Source organism: Cygnus olor, chromosome 4 (genome assembly GCF_009769625.2).
Source record: "Cygnus olor isolate bCygOlo1 chromosome 4, bCygOlo1.pri.v2, whole genome shotgun sequence".
Lineage (NCBI taxonomy): Eukaryota > Metazoa > Chordata > Aves > Anseriformes > Anatidae > Cygnus > Cygnus olor.
The window spans coordinates 54,197,955-54,222,288 of NC_049172.1; the positions used below are offsets into that span (position 1 = coordinate 54,197,955).

Sequence of the window (24,334 nt, forward strand, 5' to 3'; positions counted from 1 at the left end):
AAAGCTCACCTCAGTTGTATTTACCTGATACTCCTTCACACAGTTCTTAGTCACCTAACACGTCAGGATGAGGGCGAAGCAGACGACTCGATTCTAGCCATACTTCAAGCTGCAGCTGCCTTAGCATTTTCCAATAGACACATCTGACCCTGATGGAAGTGCCTGGGCTCACCAGCTACAGGCAGCCACCCTCCCCAGCTACCCTGGGATCCCAGCTCTGCCCTTGACGAGGTTGCAGCGACCACAGCGAAGAAGGGAGGCAGGTCCTGGAAAGGGCTCGTGCCATCCAAGCCAAGAGCGCCAGCCTGCCACGATCTTGGCAGGGATGAAGCTCCCCTGGCACAGCCTGTGCTGTGGGTTGTAAGGAGAGTTTGCAGCTGCTGCAAGGGTTGGAGCTGAGGCGAGGCCCAGGCTGCGCGTTTGGGATCCACCACAGATGTGCTCCTATTGAATTTGGTTTCTTCAATAGTTTTGTTATCAAACACCTTGGACTTTAGTTAGAGACTACATCCCTCAGAATTACTTTGCAGTAAGTAAACTTCATGTCCGAAGAGATTTAGTGGGCCTGTTGATGAAAACAAAGGGGAGTATTTATTTAATTCAAGCCTTAGCATGTGTGAAGAGAAATACGTCACTTATAAGGACCAGCTGGCTTCTAGGCCATGCTTAATGAAAACCATGGACTCCGCTGTTCTTGCTTATTCACCTAAACAACTTCACAATCTATTAATATATTTTTATTACTTCTGATTAGGTAACGGATATTGCTACAGCAGAAGCAGCAAGCCACCACCTTCCTTTCCTCTGACCGTTATGTACATTAAATGTTAACCTCTTCATCAATCAAGACACGGTGCTACGATGAATAAGAGAAGAACAAAGTACATTTTCCCGTGGAACTGTTCTTGGCTTGACCAACGTTTGTGCTCTTTTCACCTTCCTGTACCACTCCGGGCCCTTTACGCAGGTATCTGGAGAGCAGGAACACAGGTGCTGCTCAGCTCCCTCTGGCCCTGGCTCCCTCAGCAAACAGACCTGGGTGCTGACTACGTGAGAATCACGTAAACATTCAATGAATAAATAAATAAATAAAAACAAAAACAAAAGGAAAGAAATCTGAAATGTATAAATAAAGCTCTTTGGAATTATCACAATAAACTACCAGGCTCTATCCTGGCAAATGCTCATTAACCACAGCTGGGATTTTTCCAGATTAAGGAGCACGCCATTCAGCTAACAGTAACCACACCTCTTCCAAACCTCCAGCAATTAATCCAAATTTAAATCATATCAGGTTTTGTCTCTTTGATCTGCATCAAAAAGCAGCAGAGCCCAAATTGCTACTGAATTAAGGTAATGTTGCTTGGAGTTTTGTAAACAGTAATCCAAGCCTACACATAGTAACAGAAATTGGAAGAATAGGGCTTCTTTACAAAACAAAAGGATTGCCAGTTCTTACACCAGGGATGATACAGGGGATGGAAGAACTTCCATCTGTGGAGAGGGACATTTTCCTGGTAGTTTGGGGGTACAAGCCTATCTTCACCAGCAGGAAGCAGATATATACATCTGTTTTATATAAAATATAAATTTTATATATATATATAAATTTAAAGTTTAAAATAAAATTAAAATATTACATATATATACTTATATTATCATATATATATACACATACATATATGATATTTTTGCTGTGCAAGCTACAGAAGCACCCATGCAGCTCATGCAGAGTAGTCTACCACTGTTGGTGGCTCTCCCTGTGGTTCAAGCACCTCTACCTGCAGGCGCACCGTAACTCTACCTGAGCCAGAAGCTGCGTGGTGGGGTGGTGGCTCAGTACCACTGGGCTGGAGATTTCCAGGTCATTCCTATCCTATTTCAGACATTCCCCTCACACTTCACCGCCTCCACCAATGGCCTTTTTCAGTTGGTGGCCACAATGGTTGCAACAGTGCTCCGCAGAGAGCTGCACGCTGCTGTAACTGCTGAAGTAGTTTGAAGAATAAAGTACACGAGTCCTGCTAGATTCACTTTTTCATCTTTGTAGAAAGAGGTGTGAAAAAGATTAAACAGGAGACAACTTTTTTGCCTAACCTCTTCTATTTGTCCAGGAATTAGGATTAAAGGCCCATCTATTGCAAGAGTTAGCTCAGAGCAGCTATTCTTACTACCTTTCTACCTCTCTCTAGACACTTACTTTTAAAATGCATGAAGCTAATACAAGCTTAAAACAAGCTTTGAGCGCTCCCTGTGCTTTTGCATTCCCATCTCTCTATTTGTGAAGAACCTGATGCCAGCAAGGACCCAGGCTCACTCTGTGGGCATGCAGCATAGGCCAGAAACAGGTTCTTGAGGAGAGGCCAGCCAGGATGGTGAGGAGGGGAGTGCCCTGGATGCCTGCGAGCAGCAGGGAGGCCTGGAGCCCAGCCTGTGGAGCCAGTTGAGCACCTACAGCTGAGAATTAGCAAATGAGGCCTTCTTTGGACTGCAGGGAGCAGACTCTCGTTCAGAGGCACTGGCCCTCCTGGTGATTTTAACCAGCCTGGTATCTGCTCAGAGGGCAACAGAGCAAGCCAGAAGCAGGCCAGGAGGTATCTGGAACATGCTGATGATAGCCCCCAACAGAGGTGATGCAGGAGCTAAGGAGGGAAGGCGCACTGCTGGGCTTGTTACTTGATAAAAATGAAAAACCAGCTGGGGATGTGAAGTTTAGGAGCAACCTTCACCACAATGACCACCTTACGAAACAGGGCAGAGAGCATGATCACAGCCCTGAACTTGAGGAGAGCAGAGCTTGGCTAGTTCGTGGATCTGAGTGGAAGAAGTCCCCGGGATATGGCCACACAAAGAAGAGGGATCTAGGATTGCTGGTTGATTTTCAAGGATCATCCCCTCCAAGAAAAGCCCACCTCTTCTCATGGTGCTCTGTGAAAGGAAAAGAGGCAATGCAGGAAATTCTACCTGAACATAAGAAAGAAAATCTCTTTAATTGTAAGGCTGCCCAGACACTGGCACAAGTTACCCAGGGAGGTTGCAGAGTCTCCAGTCCTGGAGAGACTCAACCTGCCTGGACACGGCCCCGAGCAGCACACTCTAGGTGGCCCTGCTGAATAAGGTGTCCCCCAGAGGTCCCTTCCTACCTCAGCGTGGTGATTGAGGTACCAACATCTTCGTAGGCACGAGTAACTGTGCCTGCTGATCTAACTCACATAAGGCAGTGGGGCAAGCCTACTGCATACATCCATGACTTCTTCCTGCTGTACAAATTCTGTTTTCTGGAATACTTCTATTTTTGTGTGTTTTCTGACTTGTTTCTCAGTATAAATATGTAATTAGTGGGTAAAGATTATTTCTGTAAACAGAAAAACTAAAATTATTCCCCTAAAAATATTTATGACCTAAAATTATTTCCTTAAACCCACAAATGTAAGCAGAGAACAACAGACTAAGCAACAACAAAACTTACCAAACACAGAACACGACCTTCTCATCGCTCCCTCTGGGCCAAATAGGACTGGTGAATTGAAGATACAATTGAAACTTAATTGAAAAAGACGTACTTATAACCACTACAACTAAGTATACCATGTTACTTCTGCTATGATTAGAATGCTTATTTTCCGTAATGCTGAGTACTCTTGTGACTTCATCCTTGGGTAAGGAAGCAGAACACAAACCACCACCCAGAACTTCCTGATGCATGTTGGTCTGATACCAGGCTAACAGCTACAGCTTCTGCACCACACATGAAATCAGGAGAAGAGGCAATCGTTTGTAAGCATGCACAGGTTTGGTGCAGCTGGAGAACAGGAAGCAGCTCCTTCCCTTCACTTCCCTGCAAGAGAAGCTCACACTTGCAACCAGACATCACCCTGCAAATTCACATACTAGCATACAAAAAGACACGAAATGCCTTTAGCCTGTCAGTGGATTTGAGAAAGAGTAAGAAACTATTTTAATGAAGAAGGACCAGTAACAGCTGACTGCAACAGCTGCCTTTTGGTATACTAGACTAAAAAAAGGTTCCCTGCTTCTTTAACATGCAGTAGGCACACAGGCAAAGCGTGCCACAGAAGAGGAGCCATCAAACACATCAACTGGTGAGGACTCAGGGCAAAAAAAGTGGGATGTTTTTAGATGTGGCAAAGTCCTCATAAGTACGGAGGTACCGGTCCCTCCAAAATGCTTCGGGTCAGTGAAGGACTCAAGCACAGGCTTAACTATTTCAAGGGAGTAAGTGGTTTTGTTTAAAATAAAGACCTGTGCTGTCAGGAACTGATTTTATGTAATACACTACGTAAACTCTTGCAGACCAAAAATCACTGCGATAAGATCTTGAGTTGAACCTCAGAAGATAGCACATCGCAGTGGCTGGAATAGACCTTTAACAATCTTGCACAAAGCTCTTGAAATGAGTCAATGTTTTCCTTAAGCAAGCTTTGCCTGCCTACTCAAGCATCCCAGGACAAACTATCTGAATTATTTTAAGGGTATTTACTTGCCTGCTCTTCTGTCCACAGCAGGCTCAATAAAATACGTCAAGAAGTCTAACACATTGTTTGCTGCTAATGCCATTCCCTCTCTATTTTATTAACGAGTACTGCTACAAGAGAAACATGGTCCATGGCGAAATATTTTTGGAGAAGCCATCCAGTTGTATCAGGACCTATAGCAATGCTTGTCACCAGTACTGCGTTTATTAGCATGGAGTACTTTGTGGAGTGGTGGAACTGAAGAAAGCAAAATCATTCTTGAGAGACACACAACACGTACAAAAAGATGATATAACAAAGTATTTATCTGCATTTTTAAAAGACCACGCGGAATCTTCGATTTGAGGAGTGATGTTTACTGAAAAACAGCAGGTCTGTTTTCAGCACACTTCAGCAAAACAACTGCGTAGTAATAAAACAGATCAACATTTCCAACCGTACCACTCCCTAAACCCACACTTGTGGTCAACAACCTTTTCTGAACAGTTTTTTCCGTTCAAGGGAATGCAAAGCTTAGCATTTTTAGATCTAATGCCTTTAAATCTATAGATCTCATTGGGATGTTTTCCAAAAAAAGTTGAGACTGCACAGGAGTAGAATCACAAAGAAATTTAATTTGGAAGCGACCTCTGAAGGTGCAACCACCCTACACACAAAGCAGGGCAAACTTTCAAGTTAGATCCAACTTCAAACCTGATCAGATGGCTCAGCATCACACCCAGTTCCACACAGCCCCAACAGCACACACCCCACAGCCTCCTGTTCCCAATGGGAAACCTGCTCCTTCCAGAAGGACGTCAAGCCACAGCCAGCTGAGATTTCCTTCGTGAGAAGCCTCACCTCCTAGCTTAACCAAAAAATGAACTAAATACATACAGCACAAACCCAGTCTTTAATCTGTCACTGAAAGAGAAAAAAGGATGTCTTCAAAGCAAGAGAATTTCCTTACGCTTTGACATCAGTATAAATTAAAGGTAGAAAAGAGTAACAATCTTCTCAAGTTCATTTCCATTTCGGTGGAAGACCTTTTGTATTCAGGTCTTACCTTAAGTGTAGTCACAGGGTTTTCTTTGATTATCTTGCCTGGAAACTGCTCTACGGCCTCCTAGATATTACTGACTTTCTCCAGTCATTAACTGCAATTCTTGTTTTCCAAATTTTCACCCCTTGATTCCTAATCAACAGTTCTTTCAACAATACTGTAATTACTAGTTTCCTTCCTGTGCTACTTGTTGACTTTTACTCCTCCCACGGAATTCTTTCAAACCAAGATTTAATTCAGAAAGAGAGGCGGAAAGTTTACAGTTCCTCCATTCCCTGGATCATGACGATGCTTTCCAAGCTCCCATCCATTTGTTTTCTGTGCATAATGAATGCACCACACTTCGAATCCAAGTAAGACTCGTACCAGGCTCTCTAAGCATTCAGGTCGGTGGGTGCATGGAGAGGCAGCTCACCTTTGCTCCATCACTTCGCATCTCAATGTGTACGACCCAAAGCTTTGCTGCTGTACCCACACTGTTCAGCTTTTGGTGGTGGTGAAATTTTATTCAGTTATTTCAGCAGCTTCACCATCCACATGTGTTGGTCTATCTCACAGTCCTACTACCCACCACCACCAAAACTGCATGGGTTCAAAGCAGAAGGGAAAACCAATAATAATAATAGGCAGCATGATTTCTCTTTATAGTACCTAATACACATTAGGTGTCTCATGTAGCCAGACAACTTGTAGATATCTCGAAAGAGAACAACTTGGAGCACGACCAGAGGCTGTGAGAAGCAGCCAGGAGAGTCAACAGCTGGGCTGCCCACACAGCAACTCAGGAAGGCTGCGGAACCAGACCTGACTGCATGACAGAGATGGCTTTTCAACCTCAGTAAGTTGAAATAATTCATTAAGCTGAATAATATCACCCCAGGCCTAGGAAAGGAGAAGTGATCATACCGCATGTCTGCTTGCAGGTGCGGTTTGCTTTGTTAGGGTTCGAATGGGCACTATACAGAGAATGGGATAAGTGAGGGTGATGGGGCTGAGACTCCAGTTCTGCAGGGACGTGCAGGAAGCTGATAAACAAGAGTGCACTCAAATTCCAAGGATGTTCTGTGTGCGGTCATCTGTGTGAATCCAGTTCTTTTTGACTTGGAGCCTGGTGGCTGAGTGGCACTAGCAGCACCGTCTGAAGGGAATGACACAGTACGCACCGTGAGAGCAGCTCCAGGTAGTCCGTGTGCGCTCTTACAGTTTACACGTTATCATAAAAAGTCAAAGGTGACCATACTTCCCACAAGTCACAAACCTGCTGAGCACCGCAGGCTGATGCTCCTAGTACAGCACGCTGCTCCCACACCACCACGCTCCTTTATTACAGACAAATAGCTTGAGGAACTTCCTCACAAATCCTCAGACCAAAGCAAAAAGTGTAATCATTTCCAAAGCAATGTGAGTTGGAAAACACTCCATGCAACTTAAACAGGCACAAAAAGATGATCTCTCCTTTCTAAAAAAATAATATTTGCAGAAAGCTTTTATAAATTATTGTAACCAAGCTCAGAAATAGAACATAATTGTACTTGATGTTCCAGCGAAGCTGGACTACTCTATTTTGTGGTGGTGTTTCCTCCCCAGGAGAGATGCCTCACGTTGCTGACACACTTTGACGTTTTATTTACATGCTTTCAAGACGTACCTTCCCTAAAGCCCCAAATACGACAAAACCTGGCAACTTGCCACAAATAAGCCACCGTGTCCCGGATCGCTGCTTATTTTTGGGACCCCTCCCCAGGAAAAAGCACGATCAAAAATAAACTGCAGCTGATGGAACGCCCCTGTGGGGCTTCAGTGCAGCTTTGAACGCAGAGCCACCTGACTGGCTCTGAAGGAGGCATTCCTGCAAAATCCGCTTCTGAGAAGCCTGGTGGTATAATTTACTCCATACCCAGAGGGCTTATTACAAGGTAGTAATTCTTCCCCTGCCCCTCTCTCTGCTTGCTATCCAAACCATTTCTTTTCATCTTGTACAGCTCCATCCCCCCTCCGTTCAATACCACAACTTTTAAGCAACAAATGTGAAATAAAGCAAGTCAACGGGTATTTCAAGTGACAGGTGAACATCTTCACAGTGTTACCTTCTCCATCATTTGTTTCAAAGTTTTCCTTCTGTACAGTTTCACAAATGAAAACGGCACTTGAAGACGTAACAATGATTACTGGGCATACCTGAAGGATTCCTGGCTCACATTTTACGAGGTGACTGCTTAATGTGGAGGCAGTAACAGTTGTAAAGCAATAGCTAGAAACCTCTGCGCTCATTCATTATGAACAGATATTAAATCCCTTTTTGCTCTTTGGTATTGCAAGCAGCTCCTTTTACAGGGTTGAGACAGGCCTGGGGCAGAGTTGGAGGCTAAGGGAAGGGAACAAGAGGAATCCTATTACATGGATATAAATGGGAAGAGACAGCAATGACATTCGAAAGCTTTTGGGACAGGTTTTGTTGTTGGGGTGTAGTTTTGTTTTTTAAACTGAAAGGCAACAACAGCGTTTAGAACAGGAAATGAGTTACTAAGAACATTTTGGGAACAAAAAATATCAGATTAAATTCCGATTTCATAATAGAAGCCAGGGTCTCTCCCCATCTCCTTTGCTCTCAAAGCTTTTATCACAGTTTACATAGGGACAACTGGCAAAACAGGAGCTAGCAAAACAAATTTCAAATGATAAAAAGCCTTAAATTGGTCTGTCTTTTTTTTGAAAAGCAATACCCAACTTCAAACGAGAGGGGAGGAAAATCCAAGTCGTGACGTGTGCCCTCATTACAACCGAGGTTATTTCTGATACAACCTTTTCGGACAGCTGACCCAAGTGAGTGTCAAAAATCCACCTCCTGTGGATTTTTCTTTTGAAATTGTCACTGGGGAGGGAGGGAGGAAAGCCTATGAGTGCCTTTGACTGACCTGGTGTGTAAGTCAGCTCTACCTGCAACGGAGCACAACACCATCTCTTACCCTGAGAACACAGGAAGGCCTCTCGAGGGATGAGACAGCTCCACAGTCTTTCTCCCTAGAACTACGTGGAGGTCCCAAGGGAACCAGAGTGCAGAAAACACTTAGCTTTTTTCCAGCACTCTGCCTGCCTGGTAGGTTTAACAGGCAAGTGAATCCATTTGCTCTCGGAGGAGCAAGGATCTGCAGCTGTGTCGTGTAGTAACAGATCTCACCTGCCTCAGGCCTCAGGTCAGCTTACAGATGGACAGGACTGCAACATAACAGTTAAACTTCCCACAAACATCCCACTTCACAAAAGTTAATGCCTTGAAAAGTACCAACTTCCAGATGGGGAAAGCAGAATTTACATCACCTTCTCATGTGACAAGTTAGTGATCTCTGAAGACAAGTTACAGACATTACCAGAACTTATCATCATGGAACTGTATAGTTCCATGAAACCCACATATATACTTGACACTAGCTGTTAGTATTCATTTTTTCCTAAAATACACTCTAAATCACCCCAAATAATATTGTATTTATTTAGGAAAATTAACTTCATTTGAAAATATGAACTGAAACTGGGTGTTTGCCAGCCTTTGCTTCCTACCTAGGTGGTCGTCTTAGGAAAAGCAGGATACTTCACAGAACTAACAGAGGTTAATCTGAAGATTAAAGTTAATGCTGCTGATTTTTCCAGGCATTCCTAAGGCACAGTGCATTCAGTGTAATGGAAGAGGAGGAAGAACAATACAACATACAATACAAACAATACAAGAACAATACAAACATACACCTGAGTGTAACCCACAGCCCGTATCAAGACCCTTATTATTTAGAGAACATACAGAAAAATTGTTAACAACCTACAGAATTAAGCCGTGCTTTGATTTTTGAAACAACTCATAGAAAGCTCACTGACCTCCCATTATTCATTATAGGCACTTGAACTAAAGCATTTATTACATAATTTGAATGAAAATAATTCAGCTTTTTTTTTTTTTGTAAGAAATTTAGCTGCAACAGGATAGGTCGTGGTTCTAACTCTCCTGAAAATAGTTTCTAAACTGTTATCAAGGACACTCCAAAGCACACTGCTGCCCAAGATCGCAGTGACAGCTTCCTGTAACTCCAGAACATCCTTAGGAAAGTAATGGGAAGAGCAAACTGTTTACTCAACGTCCCCTCCATTAAGATATAGCCAGATCACATTAGGGGCATTTGCCAATTTTTCCTCCCAAGAGTCAAGGATCATTGTCCTAAAAAGCAAGTGCTTCCAATTCCTGCTGATAAAAGACAAATTAGAGACTGCCTCTTCCCTCCTGTTAAAATTTTAAGACAGCTGTATCTTTTAAAGTAGGCAAAAACTTTTCTGTAACCTGTTTTTCATCTCATATCCAGATTTGACAAAAATCTTGGGGAAAAAAAGCTTGGAATAATGTGTCTTTACTGTAGAGTACTTGTTCCATAAACTCTTACTTGAAGTACCTTTGAAAGTCACTGTAAGAAGCCTATTATGTCCATATCAAGTATGTAAGTATGCTAGCAAAGTGAAGCAAGTAAAAAAAAAAAAGAGATGGGATGCTAGATGTCTGAAGAAGATATTTAATGTTTTATTCAGAGGAAGATGATCAGCGTGGAAAGTGTGCTGTTTAATTACAGACTGTCTGCAAGACAGCATTTCACTGCAAATGTCATCATGGGTTGTAGGAACACAGCTAAAACCAAGCATCCCAAGTCTAGCAGACCACCCCGCACCGCACTACTTCACACCTACTGTCACTTGCCTGTGCTTCTGGCGGTTAATCAGACCTCATTTCTTCATTTAGAGGCTGACATCTCCACTGGCTGGTCTCTTTTAACTGCTGCAGGTCAGCCAAGCCTGCTCCCCGTGTTGACAGTCAGAAGTGAATTTGCATGACCCAAGACAAAACACAGATCATAGATGTCACTGTCCTTTTTAGATAAAGCTTCACATTCTGTCCTACACAGACGAGAGTTGCCAAAACATGGATAAAAGGCACCACCAGGACAAATGCAGCTAAGGGATCACTCCTGAAAGCCACCCCAAGGACAAGCCAAGGTGTCACCCTAGAAAAGAATCCAGGAGCAATTTTAGCAATGCTTCCAGATCATGAAAATGATTCTCCCCGCTGCCTAGAACTCCAACAAGAATGTCGATGTCCCATACCAAACTCACTACAGGCCTACAAGGACAGAGCTCTAGACCTGAAGCCTGTGCCAACAACTTTCTTTCGATCACCTCAGTTCAGCACTATTGCCTGGCCTATGCAGGCACCGCTGAATGAGCTCAGAAGCAGCTCATCTAGGAAGGCTCCAGTAATTGAAGCGTAACAGCTGAAATCCATCCTCCTGTTCTTTCTCCGTTAGCCATCACACAGTATCATCAACAATCCTCTGAAGCTGCAAGGCAGGTCATTTACCTGCATCATCTGGTCTCTTCAGATAGCTGTCCTAACGACACTGAACCAGCATCCAGTCCTACATGATGCTTGACAGGAGTTTGGAAATACTATTTATGCAATAAGTAATTATGCAATGAATAAACAGCAAGAGACGAAATTCAGGGAGATTAGTTACTGTGAGTCTTCTTGTTTCTGTGTCAGAAAGCAATGCAGGAAAAAAAAAAAAAAAAAGAAAAACCACAGTGTGGAAAAGACACACCACAGCACCCAACTCATTTGTTTGAAAACAGAAGATTAACATTTTAGCAAATATCTCGAGAATCAACGATGTTCTTCCATCACTGTAGTCAGAGCAAGCTAGCTGCGCTGATGGGAACCGAGATAACCAGAAGTCACCACACAGAGCTACCAAGGTGCCTTTCCAAACCAAGTGTCCACATGACAGTGCAAGATAAGGGAGAACCATAATCAATAAAAAAGATGTACTGATAAGAGTTTAAACAAAGATATTCAACAATATATGCTGGCCCATCACCATAAGCATTTCTGGAGCTCCTGCTACTTATTTGCATTAGTATTGTATAAATACCAAATCTGATCTACATCATACTTTACTGAGCCACAAATCGTAACGATGCACACAAATTCTGATCCTGTTCTCTTTTCAGGGTTATGAGACTGCTATTTTAAACCCACTAGTTTCTTCCAAGAGTAAATTTTCCATTATTCCTTTTTTGTTCGTATTCCTCTCTTCACCGCAAGTTACAGCTGGGTTCCATTAGAAAACGGTAAGGCAGGTGGACGACTACCGAGCACTGAACTTCAGCTAAGCTGGACAACTCACCGGTTACACCCCTTTCACAGCGAGGGAATTCTGACCTTCATGGTATTTCCAAAATATTCTATATTTAAATACTTACAGAGGAAATCCAAAAGGGAGTGGTGAGTATTCAACGTTTCTAAAACAGACGTCACAGACTTTGAGGGTCCCCACAAAAAGCTGGAGGGGGAACACAAGGGCGATGCTCTATGAGAATAGCTGAAGGAAAGCAGTAAGGGAAAGAAGACAAGATTTTAAGGAAAGCTTCCATGTATGTGTCTTTCTTTCCCCAAAGCATGATGTCAGCACTGGGGACTGCTGGTATTTCAGCCCCACCTAATACTCACATGGACTGGGCTCTTGTGTTGATTCTTTTAAACATGTGTGAAAGCATTATCGAATCTTTAAAAACACCGAACTGACAAAATGCTGCCTGAATTACAACAGCCTACAATAGATAGTTTTGTATATGACTCTGTGATTCACCCACTAAATGTAGCATGAGCTCCCTAAACTGTGTTTTCAAATAAAAATGTTTCTGAAGTCCACACAAGTCAGCCTCCCCCAGCTATACACCAAGTGAAAATGTCAGTCGCTGCCACAAAATGCTAAATCCTACAGGCTGTGTTCCACTGGGATTTATCCTCATTCCAAAATTCCAGCATGGATTTTTGGTTCAGGTGCTGGGTAACTACTGACAGAGTTTTAAAGACAGACTCCTTGCACATCATCGCCTAAAACTCCAAAGCACTTCTACCAAATCTCCTTTTCCACGGCTTGCCTGTAGGGAGATTGGAAGCTATAAAGAAGTCCGAAGAAACAAAAACAGCATGAAACATTTAGAGGAAAGTGCTAGCCATCCAAATGTCCATGACAACAGCTTCAGTGAGCTCACCTCTTTGGTACTATAGCACCAGGCCAAGGGTCCTGTAAATGTAGAGAGGCAGCTGTTATTGGATCTAGGAAGAGTAAGACATCTGGTTACAGAGCTCCTGGAAATAAACACACACACACTCAAAAAAAAAAAAAAAACAACACAAAAAAGGGGGGGGGCTGCTTCATTTAGCTCATCTTTCCCATTTTCAGTAGTTGGGAGTGTGCCTGTATAACCATGCCTGTTCTCCTGAGACCTGCAGTTTCTCAGGGTACCTGTACCTGAAAATCCTGTTTGGTTACTGCATATCAAAGATCCCCCCCGGAAAAAAAAAAAAAAAAATCCTGTGATGATGCTGTAAAAGGCACTAAGAAAAGCATTCCCATGTCCAAAGCCAGCAACTTTCAAACTGGGGAGAAGCTTCCAGGTATTTCAGCCAAAATTCACGTAATTTATTTATTTATTTTTTTTGAACGGCACCATCCACGCACACAGGCTCATGTGCATGCTGCCCTGAGGATGGAAGGAGATGCATGCTTTTACAGTCTCTCTCCACAGTGCTCCACTTTGTGACAGACTAAAGAAGTAGTCTAAACCCCAGAAACTCTGGAGAACTTCTTCAGGCCTGAGATTCTCACACAGCAGCAGTCAAAGGTCAACATGCCAACAATACCTGAGACGGGCCCCATTCCTCGCATCCATGCTGGCTACTGGAAAGCCGTGCAAACTGGAACTGTCCTGCAGCTCCGTGAGCTGATCTCTGAACAAAGTGGTGTTTTGCCCAACTTTTCCCTTATGGATATTTCTGTTTGGGGAACCCAGAGTCAAACTGCTGCTTTCACGTTCTCAGAAACACTTCTATTGCACCTACAGACTGTTTCATTATATCAGCCTTCCAGAAAAGCAGGCTATGATTTCAGGCAGTATTTTAGATCATCACGTGTAAACCAAAGGTAAACTGCCATGCCACATATACATATAGAAAACCCCCAAACTTAGTTGCACTCTCAGTCTCTGATGAGACCAGGAACCCTCCCTGATCCTGCAGGACCTACCGGTATTTTTGCTATTGGTTTGGCCCAAAACATGTTTACCACGTGAAGACAGCTAATAGCTCTGATTGCCAGGGAGCTTTTCAGCGAAGAAAAGCAAACAACTTTCAACTGGAGTCTAATAAAAGTTCTGGTTTGAATTGTGGAGGGCAGGACCTGTGTAAAACAGCAAGCTAAGCAGCCTCGTCAGCCTTGGCTTATTAAGAAATCTGAAGGTCAACATGAACCTGAAAGTAGATGCTCATAAGAAATTAATTCGGAAAGGCATAAATGATTCAACAGAAAAGCCTTTGTGAGCTGAAATCTACATGACCAGGAATTTCACTCTAGAGAGACCTGCTCCTTCTTAAGCACCCTTCGTGCACCTTACGGAGGCAGAGGACGCTGCCATACAGCATCGTAGAGCCCCGTAAAAGCAGTGTGAGCCTGCCTGCATCCTGCGCTTCTCCCAGGGAACCGGGGACGTGTAAGCGAAGCAGGTGTAGTTCGGACCGTGTCCAGAGAAAGAAATGGGAAGAGGGAGCACAGAAGCGGAGCAGCTCCAAAGAGAGCTGTGTAACTGCTGAGTAAGGGAGCGGCGTCACCGCGGGACCCACTTCATTGGGATGCTGAGCGTGTGTTCCTCAGTCATCGCCGAGACCCGCGGGCAAGGCGGGGAGTGACTGGCATACAGAAAGCGGCGTGCCTGCGAAACGCTCAGCCTTTGGCGAGGATTGGTGCTCATGTGAACGCTGTCAGTCGGTGACAACATTCCCCCCCCTCCAAAAAAAAAAACCTGACCTGGAGAAATACACCAAGCAGCAGTCCTGTAGTCGCCGGCAAGGGCACTGTGTGAACTCGGGCACAGAAATGCAGCTCCTGCAGAAATCTCAAGTTTCTCTTTTCTGTGTCGCAGGCATCTGGCACGGGAGACAAGTGAGGGCCTGTCCCTCTGGCTCTCCACACCACATTAAAGGCTTCGGGGAAGTTTCTTCTACAAGAGAAACTACAGCATTTGAGCGTTTCTTCCCCGCTCATCCCCAAATCTTCCTTGACACTAATTCCCAATTAACTCCCTGATCCATGATTCAGCGTACAAGTGTCTGAATTTATTTAGAAACAGGGTTATGGGGGTAACTGCACTAGCACAAACAAGGATGTACACCAAAGGATACAAACACCATTGATTCACCTCCCCAACTAATTTACCATCTTACAAGTAAGACGGACTTAAAACTAAGACAGGCTTAATAAACTTCAAAGTTTACTAAGCTTTAGATAGTGTTAAAATGATCAGTTATCAGGGCTCCTTGTGAGAACAAATCCTGATCCATTTGGCTAAAACACAAGCCATTCACTGAGGGATTAAAGATGCCCACAGGTCCTCCACTTGACTGGAAGCAGTGGGGAATAAAGGAAAGACACAAGTCAGTACAGTTATAACAAAACACACCCACATGTGAGTATGATATACCCTAAAACAGACCAGGAAAAGAGACAAGATAGGCCTTTCAGAATAAAAAGGAAAAAAGGAAGGGGAGGGATTTCTTGCACTTCCTGATTTTCAGTCTCTTATTCCTTCTCATTCTCTTCCAGAAGGCAAATGAACTGCATTTGCAGCTTCTGACCTAAGCTAAGAAGTAGATGGTTACTCCCACGCATCCTCCTCCAGAGGTCTATTAGGCACTCGGTTATTTAGAAAATAATAGAAAGAATGGCAAAACATGAGCAAAATCACTTCCACTACAGCATATTGAATTATCTGAGGATTCCAAGAAAAATAAGTTGCATTTCCAGTCTTATTATCTTACTTGAGTAATGCTAGCCAGGTATCCAAGCACTGCTGCCCTGAGTAGCGTGTAAGTTTTCTTTCCTAATGCTTTGTGTACTTCCTACACTGAAGAAAGATCCCAGGTGATTCTGCCTCAGCAGTCCTTGAGAAAACTACTTCTTGCTTTGCTATTGGGAATATGAGAGCATCTATTGTGAACATACTCCAGAAGCCATTCTTTGGTACAGAAGAAATCCAAGCGATCAGCTTGTCAGTCAAAGGTGCAAGATTTAGCCAAACCACATGGGGACAGCTGTGTGGCAAACCCACCCTGCAATGCCAACGTGCTTTCTTTGCTGGCTTGGTGGCCCATTCTCGAAAGTACTTGGGGCTGCAGTGAAGCCCTGCTGCAGCCCGTTCCCCCTCGGGGACGGTGAGAAACCTGCCGTCCTGCAGGCTGGAAGGGGATGGAGCTGCAGAGACAGCCAACAGGGGTTGATCGATCCGCGCCACCAAAATCATTGTAGAAAAAAACCTTGATTCAGATCACGTAACCAACCTTGCTTTGCATTTTATATTAGCTTACTTAATTGTACCTTGTTGGTTTATAATCCTGCAGGCAAAACAAGCTGAAGCTAAACACAGCTTTTATATAATATACAGCACTTCTTTGTAACTAGAAAGACACTATGCATAAATTGCTTAACTAGCTGACAACGCATTTACTCAAATTCTCTTTCTATACAATTTATTATGCCAAGAACAGTTTCTTTCTTTATTTCTTCAGTGATCATTTCTTAATTGTGACTCTGTCAGGTAGATTATGAATAGAAATTTGCATTATAAAATGAAGCCGGAATTGTAGATAACTAACGCTAAAGTTGTTTTTTTTTCTTACTTAAACTAATACTGTATTAAATACAATTAAACCAAATAAAAAAGCTCTTAGCAACTATCTCTGTACTATTATCTCTTTTTGATGAATTAATGGTATGCAAGTACACCATAAATTGCTAAACCCCGCATTTCCATATATTTTTTATTTGCAGATGGAAAGTTTTGGGTTTTTGACTTCAAAATTATTTATGTTTTATAGCAGTTATTGCAGTGAACTAAATATAAATATAAAGACTGAAGTATCTTTGGTTATTAAAGTGACTATTGTCTACCTACAGCTGACCAAAGTTAGCTTACACTTTGAACAAGCTATGTTTTAAGGTGCTTAGTCAAGTATTTCCCTGAAGTCAGTTGTCTGATTTTGTATAAAACCATGCAGGAACAGCAGGTATAACTATTCTCTTTCATTTAAATCATTTTAATAGACTACAATAAGTCAGTGCTTAAGAGTTCACTATCTACCACACCATCACTCAGTGGTTTAGCCAGCACCCACACTGCCAGTGTGGGCAATACCAACACGACAAAACTCACCCCTGAGGAGTCTGTGTGAAGATGGGAGATGAGCAAGGTCAAACAGCATGTAAAATATCAGTAAAGACATGTTAAAAGGTAACACTTATATACAAACAACGGGGATCAATTTTATAGCACATGGGAGTAAATTACTTCACCTGTAAGTATCTACAGGTCTGAGGACTTGCACAGGAGCGCTAAGCACTTAGGTTCCTGCATGAGGGAATCATTTTTTCTTTTTAAGTAACAGCCGCCCAGCTTTGTTTCGAGGGGGGACAGTTCCCCCAAACACACTCTCAAGTCATTGCCTGTTCTGGACGGGGCCACCATCTTATAAAATCCAGCAAGGCTTGCTGTTGTGTTGAAAGCATCCAGCAGTATTTTCTATGTTTTACTGATCAGATTTTGGCAGGCTGGACGGCTTCCTCTTTTAACAAGCCTCATTTTCTAAGTACACCGCTTTGCTCTCCCTCCCAAGTTAGGGCTGGTGATTAGCTGCCATTAAAAGACTAACGCTAAACACTTGCAAGGAAACAGCGCTGCAATAACTGGCTTTGAAACCCCAGAAAACACTTCTCCGAGCGAAGCCAGGAGCGCGTTTCTGCAGGAGCTCCTGTTACTCCCCCCAGAAGCGCAGCCAAGTCTGCACACCACAGGCTCTGCCTTGTGCCGCTTCCAAGACTCACTCCTCTCTGACTAGCGGCTTTGTCCAGCCGGGAAACTCACAATGAGCGGGGTAAATGGGCTACCCTGCGGCTCCGTCCTGCAGTATTTACTCTACAGAGTCGCTCATTTTTGACAGCAGCCACCTGTAAATGAGATTGGTGTGCTTGTGGCAGCCGGCAAGGGATCGTTTCCTCAGGTAAATGCACGGCAGATCAGGCCTTACACCACTGACGAGACAGAGCCACATCGATGGCAGAAGGAACTACTTTAAAATAAATAAATAAATAATAAAAGAAAAGGCCCCACTCGGTAGCTACTTAAACAGATTAAGAAACCAGGTACAAAGACGAAAGGATACACTTCTACTTTTCAGGGCATGGCCACTTTTCAGGCCAAGCGGCCTCCTTTTTAGGACAGATCAGAGCAAATCCTTCTAGCTGAGAACGTGAACAGGGGTGACAGTCACCCACCAAGCTCTCCCTCCCCACCACCTTCCCCAGGGGGTGCTCCACCTCTTACAGATCTGGGAAGAGGGATGCATTACAGTGGTTAAGCAACTGGCCATTTACACCTGGCAAAAGAGACGGGAGAACCAGGTTTTATGGGTCTGCCTAATGGACTAGACCACCCATTAGTTTAACTTCAAGATATGGTCTTATTTTTTAGGTTAATTCGTCAAAGGAGCCCCTAGTTCTTGCCTGTCACACAGCTCGGCCTCATCCGCTTGCCCTCTTCTGCGCTTTCCGTTGTGCCTCCGCACGGAATCTCATACACAGGTCACTTTCCATTCACAACTGTTACGTTGTGTTTATGTGTGTGGGGGGGAAATGAACAAGAAAACCAACACGTTTTTGAAGCATTATCTCTAAACTACATTCTAGACTTTCTTAAACCACCTCCGCTGCCTTGCACCCACACGTAGCTTCACAGGCACGGTGGAGGACACTGCTGTAGCCTTTGACACACAGGTGCAAGAGCGAGCCGGTCCCATACACTGGCATACTCAAGTAAGTCCCACACCATAAACTAGCCTACCACCCTCTATAAATTCCACATATGCCAAGAAAAACTTAGCAAAGAGTCGGACACAAGCAGCATGAGCACTGTTAGATGTTCCCGGAGCACCCACGAGCCCAGCACACCAGCGCTTTCACTCGCACCTTTCCCCCACTACAGCCCCGCACCACAACCGGGGCTTCGCTTTTAACCCCGTTTTCCAACTTTCCTGCGCTGCCCGCTCCGAGCCCCTCCCGGCTCTCCGACCGGACCCCGGCAGCCCCCGGGCTCACCTTGGCCACCCAGCCGAAGAGCGGGGACATCCCTACGGGCTCCGGCGCGGCGGCGGCCGCCGAGCGCCCCTCACGGCTCCCCGCCGCCTCCTCATGCGCCGGCCGGGAGCGGCCCCAGCCGCCCTCCGACAGCGCTCGCCGGGGCGGGAAGGGAAGGGAAAGGCCGGGAAGGGAAGAGAAGGAGGCGAGGGAAAGGGAAGGGAGGAAGGGAAGGGCCGGAGGCCGGGCCGGGGGCCGCGCCCGCCCCCGCCGCGCTCCGCCTCCTCCGGGGCTCCAGCCCTCAGCCCGCTCCCGGCCGGGCCGGGCCCCCCCAAGGTAACTCGCCCTGACAAACTGTGGTCACGGGCCTCGGCCCCAAAACCACTCCTGGGAGCACGGCAGCATCGGAGTCATGCCTAAATATCGCCTGATTCTTTTACTGTCTTCCCCTTTGAAAGCCACCGTGGGGTGGTAAGTTTCCAGTCAGTCAGCCGGTGGCATTTCAGGTGGAGCACGAGTGGCTCTGCCTGCAGGGGTAAGGCGGCAGGCAGAGAATTAAGAGCTGAGGGGGTGAAGGGAGGGGACCTGCCCTAGTGACAGGGAGGGGGAAAACAGAACAGAACTGGAGGAAAACAGGCTTGGATTTCACAGGAAATGCTCCGCTTCAGCCAACAAAAAAAGCCCTTTATTTTCCATCACCTCATAGAGACAAAGCGAAGAACTAGGTTTGTAAAATCCCGACAGAAAAGCACAGTGCTTTGCCCTGCGCTTCTTCCCAATACAGTTCAGCTGATCAAAGTGCGACGGTGAAGTGCCAAATTCAGCTCTCCACTTTGCCCAAAGCCGCTTTCATCTAGCCAGCCACACCACCCGGAGAGCATCCTGCACGTGCCAGCATTTGCAGGCCTCGGGCTGATGGAGTCGCCTCCCGGTTCAGATCTGACACCATCCCACTCGTCCAAGTCACTGGGCAACAATTGAAGCAAAAGAGCGATACCTCAGCACGCAGGCTGGGGAGAAGCAGAGCCACCCTTGCAGCTCACTGAGGCAGAAAATGAGCAGTTTCGGCCCCTTCTCCCCTGCCCCCAGCCTTGCATGCCCTGTTTTTTTTGTTTTTTTTTTTTACAAAGTGAGCAAGACAGCTTATTGCCTCCAGCTTACGGTGCCAGTTCAGCAGCACTGAATTAGAGTGCATTTTTAAGAGATTACACTAAGACTGAATGACAAGCACCGTTTCTCAGATTGTCACTGATTTGGCGAGCATCACAGCACTGGCATGTGACAGTGTGCCCCAGTGGGCTGAGGGGACTGCCCAGCTCCTTGCAACACAAAAGCAGTTCTGCACAGGTCATGCCTGCGTCTTTGCAATACCAAGCACAAAGCTTCCACCCACCTCCTGAGGAACACCAGACAAACAAACCATAAAACCAAACCAGATCGCTGACCCAGAATATTAAGAATTACCCAGGGAAGGTGGCTAGCACACGTGGCATGAAGGAATGAGTCCGTGAGAAGTAATGCCTCTGGTCAGGAACAGCATATTGCTGATTGCCTAAGACTGAAAGTATCTGACGGTGGTGGCTGCAAGAGCTAGTGCAGAGCAGTGCATGTCCAGCCCTGGTCTTACACAGCAGCTCCTTGGCCAAGCTGGGCTGGTGGTGGTAGGACTGGAGAAATCTGCTTCCCCTGGGTATTAGGAGACTCTAGTTGAGTCTTCAGGCTAAATACTAGTTTACCCACCTGTAGAATTAACATAAGGCTTGACCAGTTTAGGTAGCTTGCTGAAAGACACACAGTCAGAGGAAGACGTCTGATGTGGAAGTCTGAAATCCTGTAGACACCCTTTCCTGAGCAACATTTGCCAAGGAGCCACAAAATACTAACCAATACGAGCTGATTAAACAACACGCAGTTCATTTACAGTTACCTTCTCATGATTGGATAGCTCAAAGCCTCCCTGGAGCTTGTTTTTAATTAACTTAAAACCTATGCTATAGCTTCTATAATTAAAGCCATAACAAATACATTTCGTATTTTCATAAAAGGAGAACAGATTCATTTTTCTAATAGCTCTACAGGTGAAAGTAGAAGCGATTCACAAGCATGGCCATTGGTTTATCTTGTCATTATGATAGTGGCAGTGGGCCATTTGAATGCATGGACTTTCTTTACCCATAAACCCGATAATGACCAAGTATGACCAACACTCACTCTGGTGGTGGTATCTAAAGGTTTACTGGCATGATAGAGGGGACAGACTTTCCTGCTGCTACAGCTCATGATGTACAGAGCACATGCATGAATAAAGAAAATCTGTTTTCAGGGCTTTAAATTAGGCACCTTACAAGAAACCTAGAAGTACTTAGCTTTTAAGTATGCAAACTTGGTCTACTTTTATTTCAGGCAAGAACAATGCCACAGCATACTGTAAAACTATGAGCAGCACATAATATCTACTATGTGGTGGTAGCATTAGAGCTGCGTCTCTCTAACACTGAATGTGAACAATATCATGTCTAAATGATTATTTCTGCCCCTTTCTCTGAGGAGACCCTGCCTGCTTGGGAGCTTTTCCAGCTCCCCCTTCCTGACTGGCACCCTTCCGCAGTTTCTAGCTAACAATACACACATATCCTCTGAGTCTCTGTTAAATGCTGATGTCAGGCAGGAGACCTGGCTTCTAGCCCTGACTGCCACCGGCTCAAAAAGCGTTCTCAGTGTGTTACTTCATGCTACTCAGCTTCTAAACCTGCTGCATGCAGTTGTTATAGTGACGTCTGTATGATTTTTATGTCCGCTCTGAAATCTTCTACATGCTATAGGGCTGGGAGGTCTTGTGGTGAAGACACTGAATTAGGAGATAGAGTAACAGTGAAAGAATTCCAGCTTCTGTTGTTAACATCATTTTCAGGCAAGCTGTTTCACCACTCTCTCCGTTTTAGTTTATCTGTTAAATGGAGGTGATATTTGCCAGCCTTGAAGGAAGGAGTGGGTACACTCATGAGCATTTGAGAAATAGCTGGCGGCGAGGTTTAAGTGCTCAGATATAAAAATATTTGGTAATGCATGGAATTCTTCAGTGTAAATGAAAAGGTCACTGTTTTGCTCACCTTACAAAACAGCGATGTAGTAGGAACAATAACTGCATTCATTTTTCAGGATGTTCAACTTTCTAAAAAAAGAACCTCTGTATTTTTCTATTTTAAGTTTGGCTTGTGCAAATAACTGTCTCTCCAAAAATACTATATATCCATTTTGGGTAAATGGAAAAATTCAGGGCCCGGGAATGACATCTGTATTGCATAAACAGTAAGTAGCACTTGACACTATCTTATCTAAGCATATGATCTTAAAAAAAAAAAAAAAAAGACAAAACCCTCATTCCTGTGAACTGTTCCATGTTATCATGGAAAATATTAGCAAGATATTTGTGGCTGTTTTTAAAATAGCAGCAGTTAAAATGCTTCAAAGCCACAACTGAAAGCTTACATCGTCAGAAAAAGGATCTTTCAGTTTTACAGATGTCCTTCATAAATTTACACATACAGAAATACCACCCTCATTATTTCTCCTCAAACAAAGCGCTCTGCATTAAAAGAAACCAGTTGGAGATAAGGATGGGGGGAGAGGGGGAGATATAAAGAAGAACGGTTGATATAATCAACCTTTTAACTCAAAAGAGTAACATTTTCTGACTTGCTCTCCTCTGATTGTAGCTTTCATTAGGTTTAATGGCTGTAAATATTTTTTAAGAGTCTTCACAGTATGTCACCACTGAGCAAAGTCTCACAAGAAACTGCATTAAGATTACAGCCACAACCATAATCACTTGAGAGCTGGCCTCTCCTGCTGCTTTTGTTTTAACGTTGGTGGTAGTTTTATAGCAAACCCCATTCCCTTTTGGAGCTTTTTCCTCTGAAACTTTTTCCATGAATGTTTTTTGGAGCCCTTCTTTTCTTGGATGATCCCCTCTGTTCACATTACCTGTTACAAATTCCATTTACCTCTTCTTTCCCCGTTCACGTCTATCCTACACAAAGTACTTGATAAAATGCAGTAAAAGAATATACCTGCCAGTAATTACGACTATCCATTATTTGGCCTTTGTTTTAAAACACACACAATTTTTATCCTTCAATACTTAGTTTTAACTGTTCATTAGGATGTCCTTAAGTCTTGCCTCATCCCTTCCCACTCCACATAGTGGGCTAGATGGTTTCTCTTTTGTCAGAAGAAAAAGATGGAAAGAGTTACTTCTGTGAGAGTACTGCTTGTTATATGAATCCCCAGTACTAGTAATAGTTTTGTGTACAGCTATATTACAAGATATCAAAACAAAGGTGTCTGTTTAAGGAAACTCCAGACTTTTATGCCACCTCCATACAATGTAAGATGAGACAAAATTCACCTGGATCCACTAAAGTAATAAAAATAACAGACTTTCCTCTATTCAAAGATGATCAAGCCTGACTGGCTGGTTTCTGAAAAGATACTGTAGAGAGGAGTGAGCTTCGTTACTTGTTTTAGCTAAATTATAAAAAAAATTATTTTTTTTCCTCAGAGCAAAACAAAATACAAGATTAATCATAAAACCAACCTACCTTACCAAACAAGACCTGTGTCAGCCCCCTCAATAGAGATAAGAGCGAGACCAGCCAGGTAACCACAGACTGGCAATGGCTGTCCCCTTAGGCAAAGTGCGAAGACGCCCGCTACCTGGAGCTGCACGTTCATGCTACAGATGAAATCCAGCTCTCTCTGAAGAAAGGGGCTTGACTTCTTAATATTATGCTTTCAGACACTCAGTGGAAAGGGAAATTACAATGTTTTGGGTAATCTCTGCACTGTTAGTCAGTTAAGATTGTAGACTGAAGTATTTTGGCTATCTGCTAACCAGTAGCAAGTAAGAAAAACACAAGACTTTGGGCTGGTGCCCAGAGACAACATGCAATCCCCTCCCTGTGCAGCAGCCCGACAGAAGGGAACGATTCCTTGCCAGAGCCCTGGGCACTGACCTCGGCAGCGGAACCCTTTCCAGCCGCTTCTGTTGGTTTTAGCTTCCATACGATTGCTTGTTCAGCTACAAAATTTGTAATTGCCAAAATTCTTTGATTCAAATAGCATTAGCATTTCCTGCCATTGCCTGTGCAAGAAGGAAAGGCAGCCTTGACGGCAGATTATTTGTCCTCTTTCCAGCCAGCAGTATCCATCCCTCTCAACCGTGTCAGAGCAAAAGAGTTACCATGAGCAAAGGCTCATTTGGGAACCTGGATCTCAGCAAGAGGACCGAGGGAAGGAGGGATTTGCGCAGGGACCTTTGATCCTGCACCGTGTAGGAGAGAAGAACAAGAGCCCCAGGGCCACGTTGCTCAGCAGACAGTGGAATGAAATCCTCCTTGGGCAAAAGCTTCCAGGCAAGGTTTCATCAACTAGAGTGAGATCATGAGCGTATGAGATGATAACATGAGATGACGTGTTACAAGGTTAAAGTCTTTCCTAGTTGCTAATATTATCTTTAGATTCTTCCCCATGGATCTGTTTTGGGCAAAGAGTTTTGTTTATTTGTTTGTTTTTCCCTT

General features: G+C 44.2%; 1 protein-coding gene across 16 annotated transcripts in view; it reads right to left on the reverse strand.

Annotated features, from left to right (window-relative positions):
- TBC1D1 (TBC1 domain family member 1) overlaps positions 1–24,334 on the reverse strand; it is a 117,223-nt gene that overhangs the window by 65,146 nt on the left and 27,743 nt on the right. For 2 of the 16 annotated variants that reach the window (XM_040556752.1, XM_040556751.1), the window contains exon 1: positions 18,777–19,011. The exons of 11 other annotated variants lie outside the window; for them this stretch is intronic. In XM_040556752.1, the coding sequence (XP_040412686.1) occupies positions 18,777–18,806 (30 nt within the window). In that variant the 5' untranslated portion in view covers positions 18,807–19,011. Of the gene's footprint in view, positions 1–12,627; positions 12,655–18,776; positions 19,012–24,334 lie in introns of those variants that run through there. 3 more of the 16 variants (XM_040556755.1, XM_040556754.1, XM_040556756.1) reach the window with 2 other exon arrangements.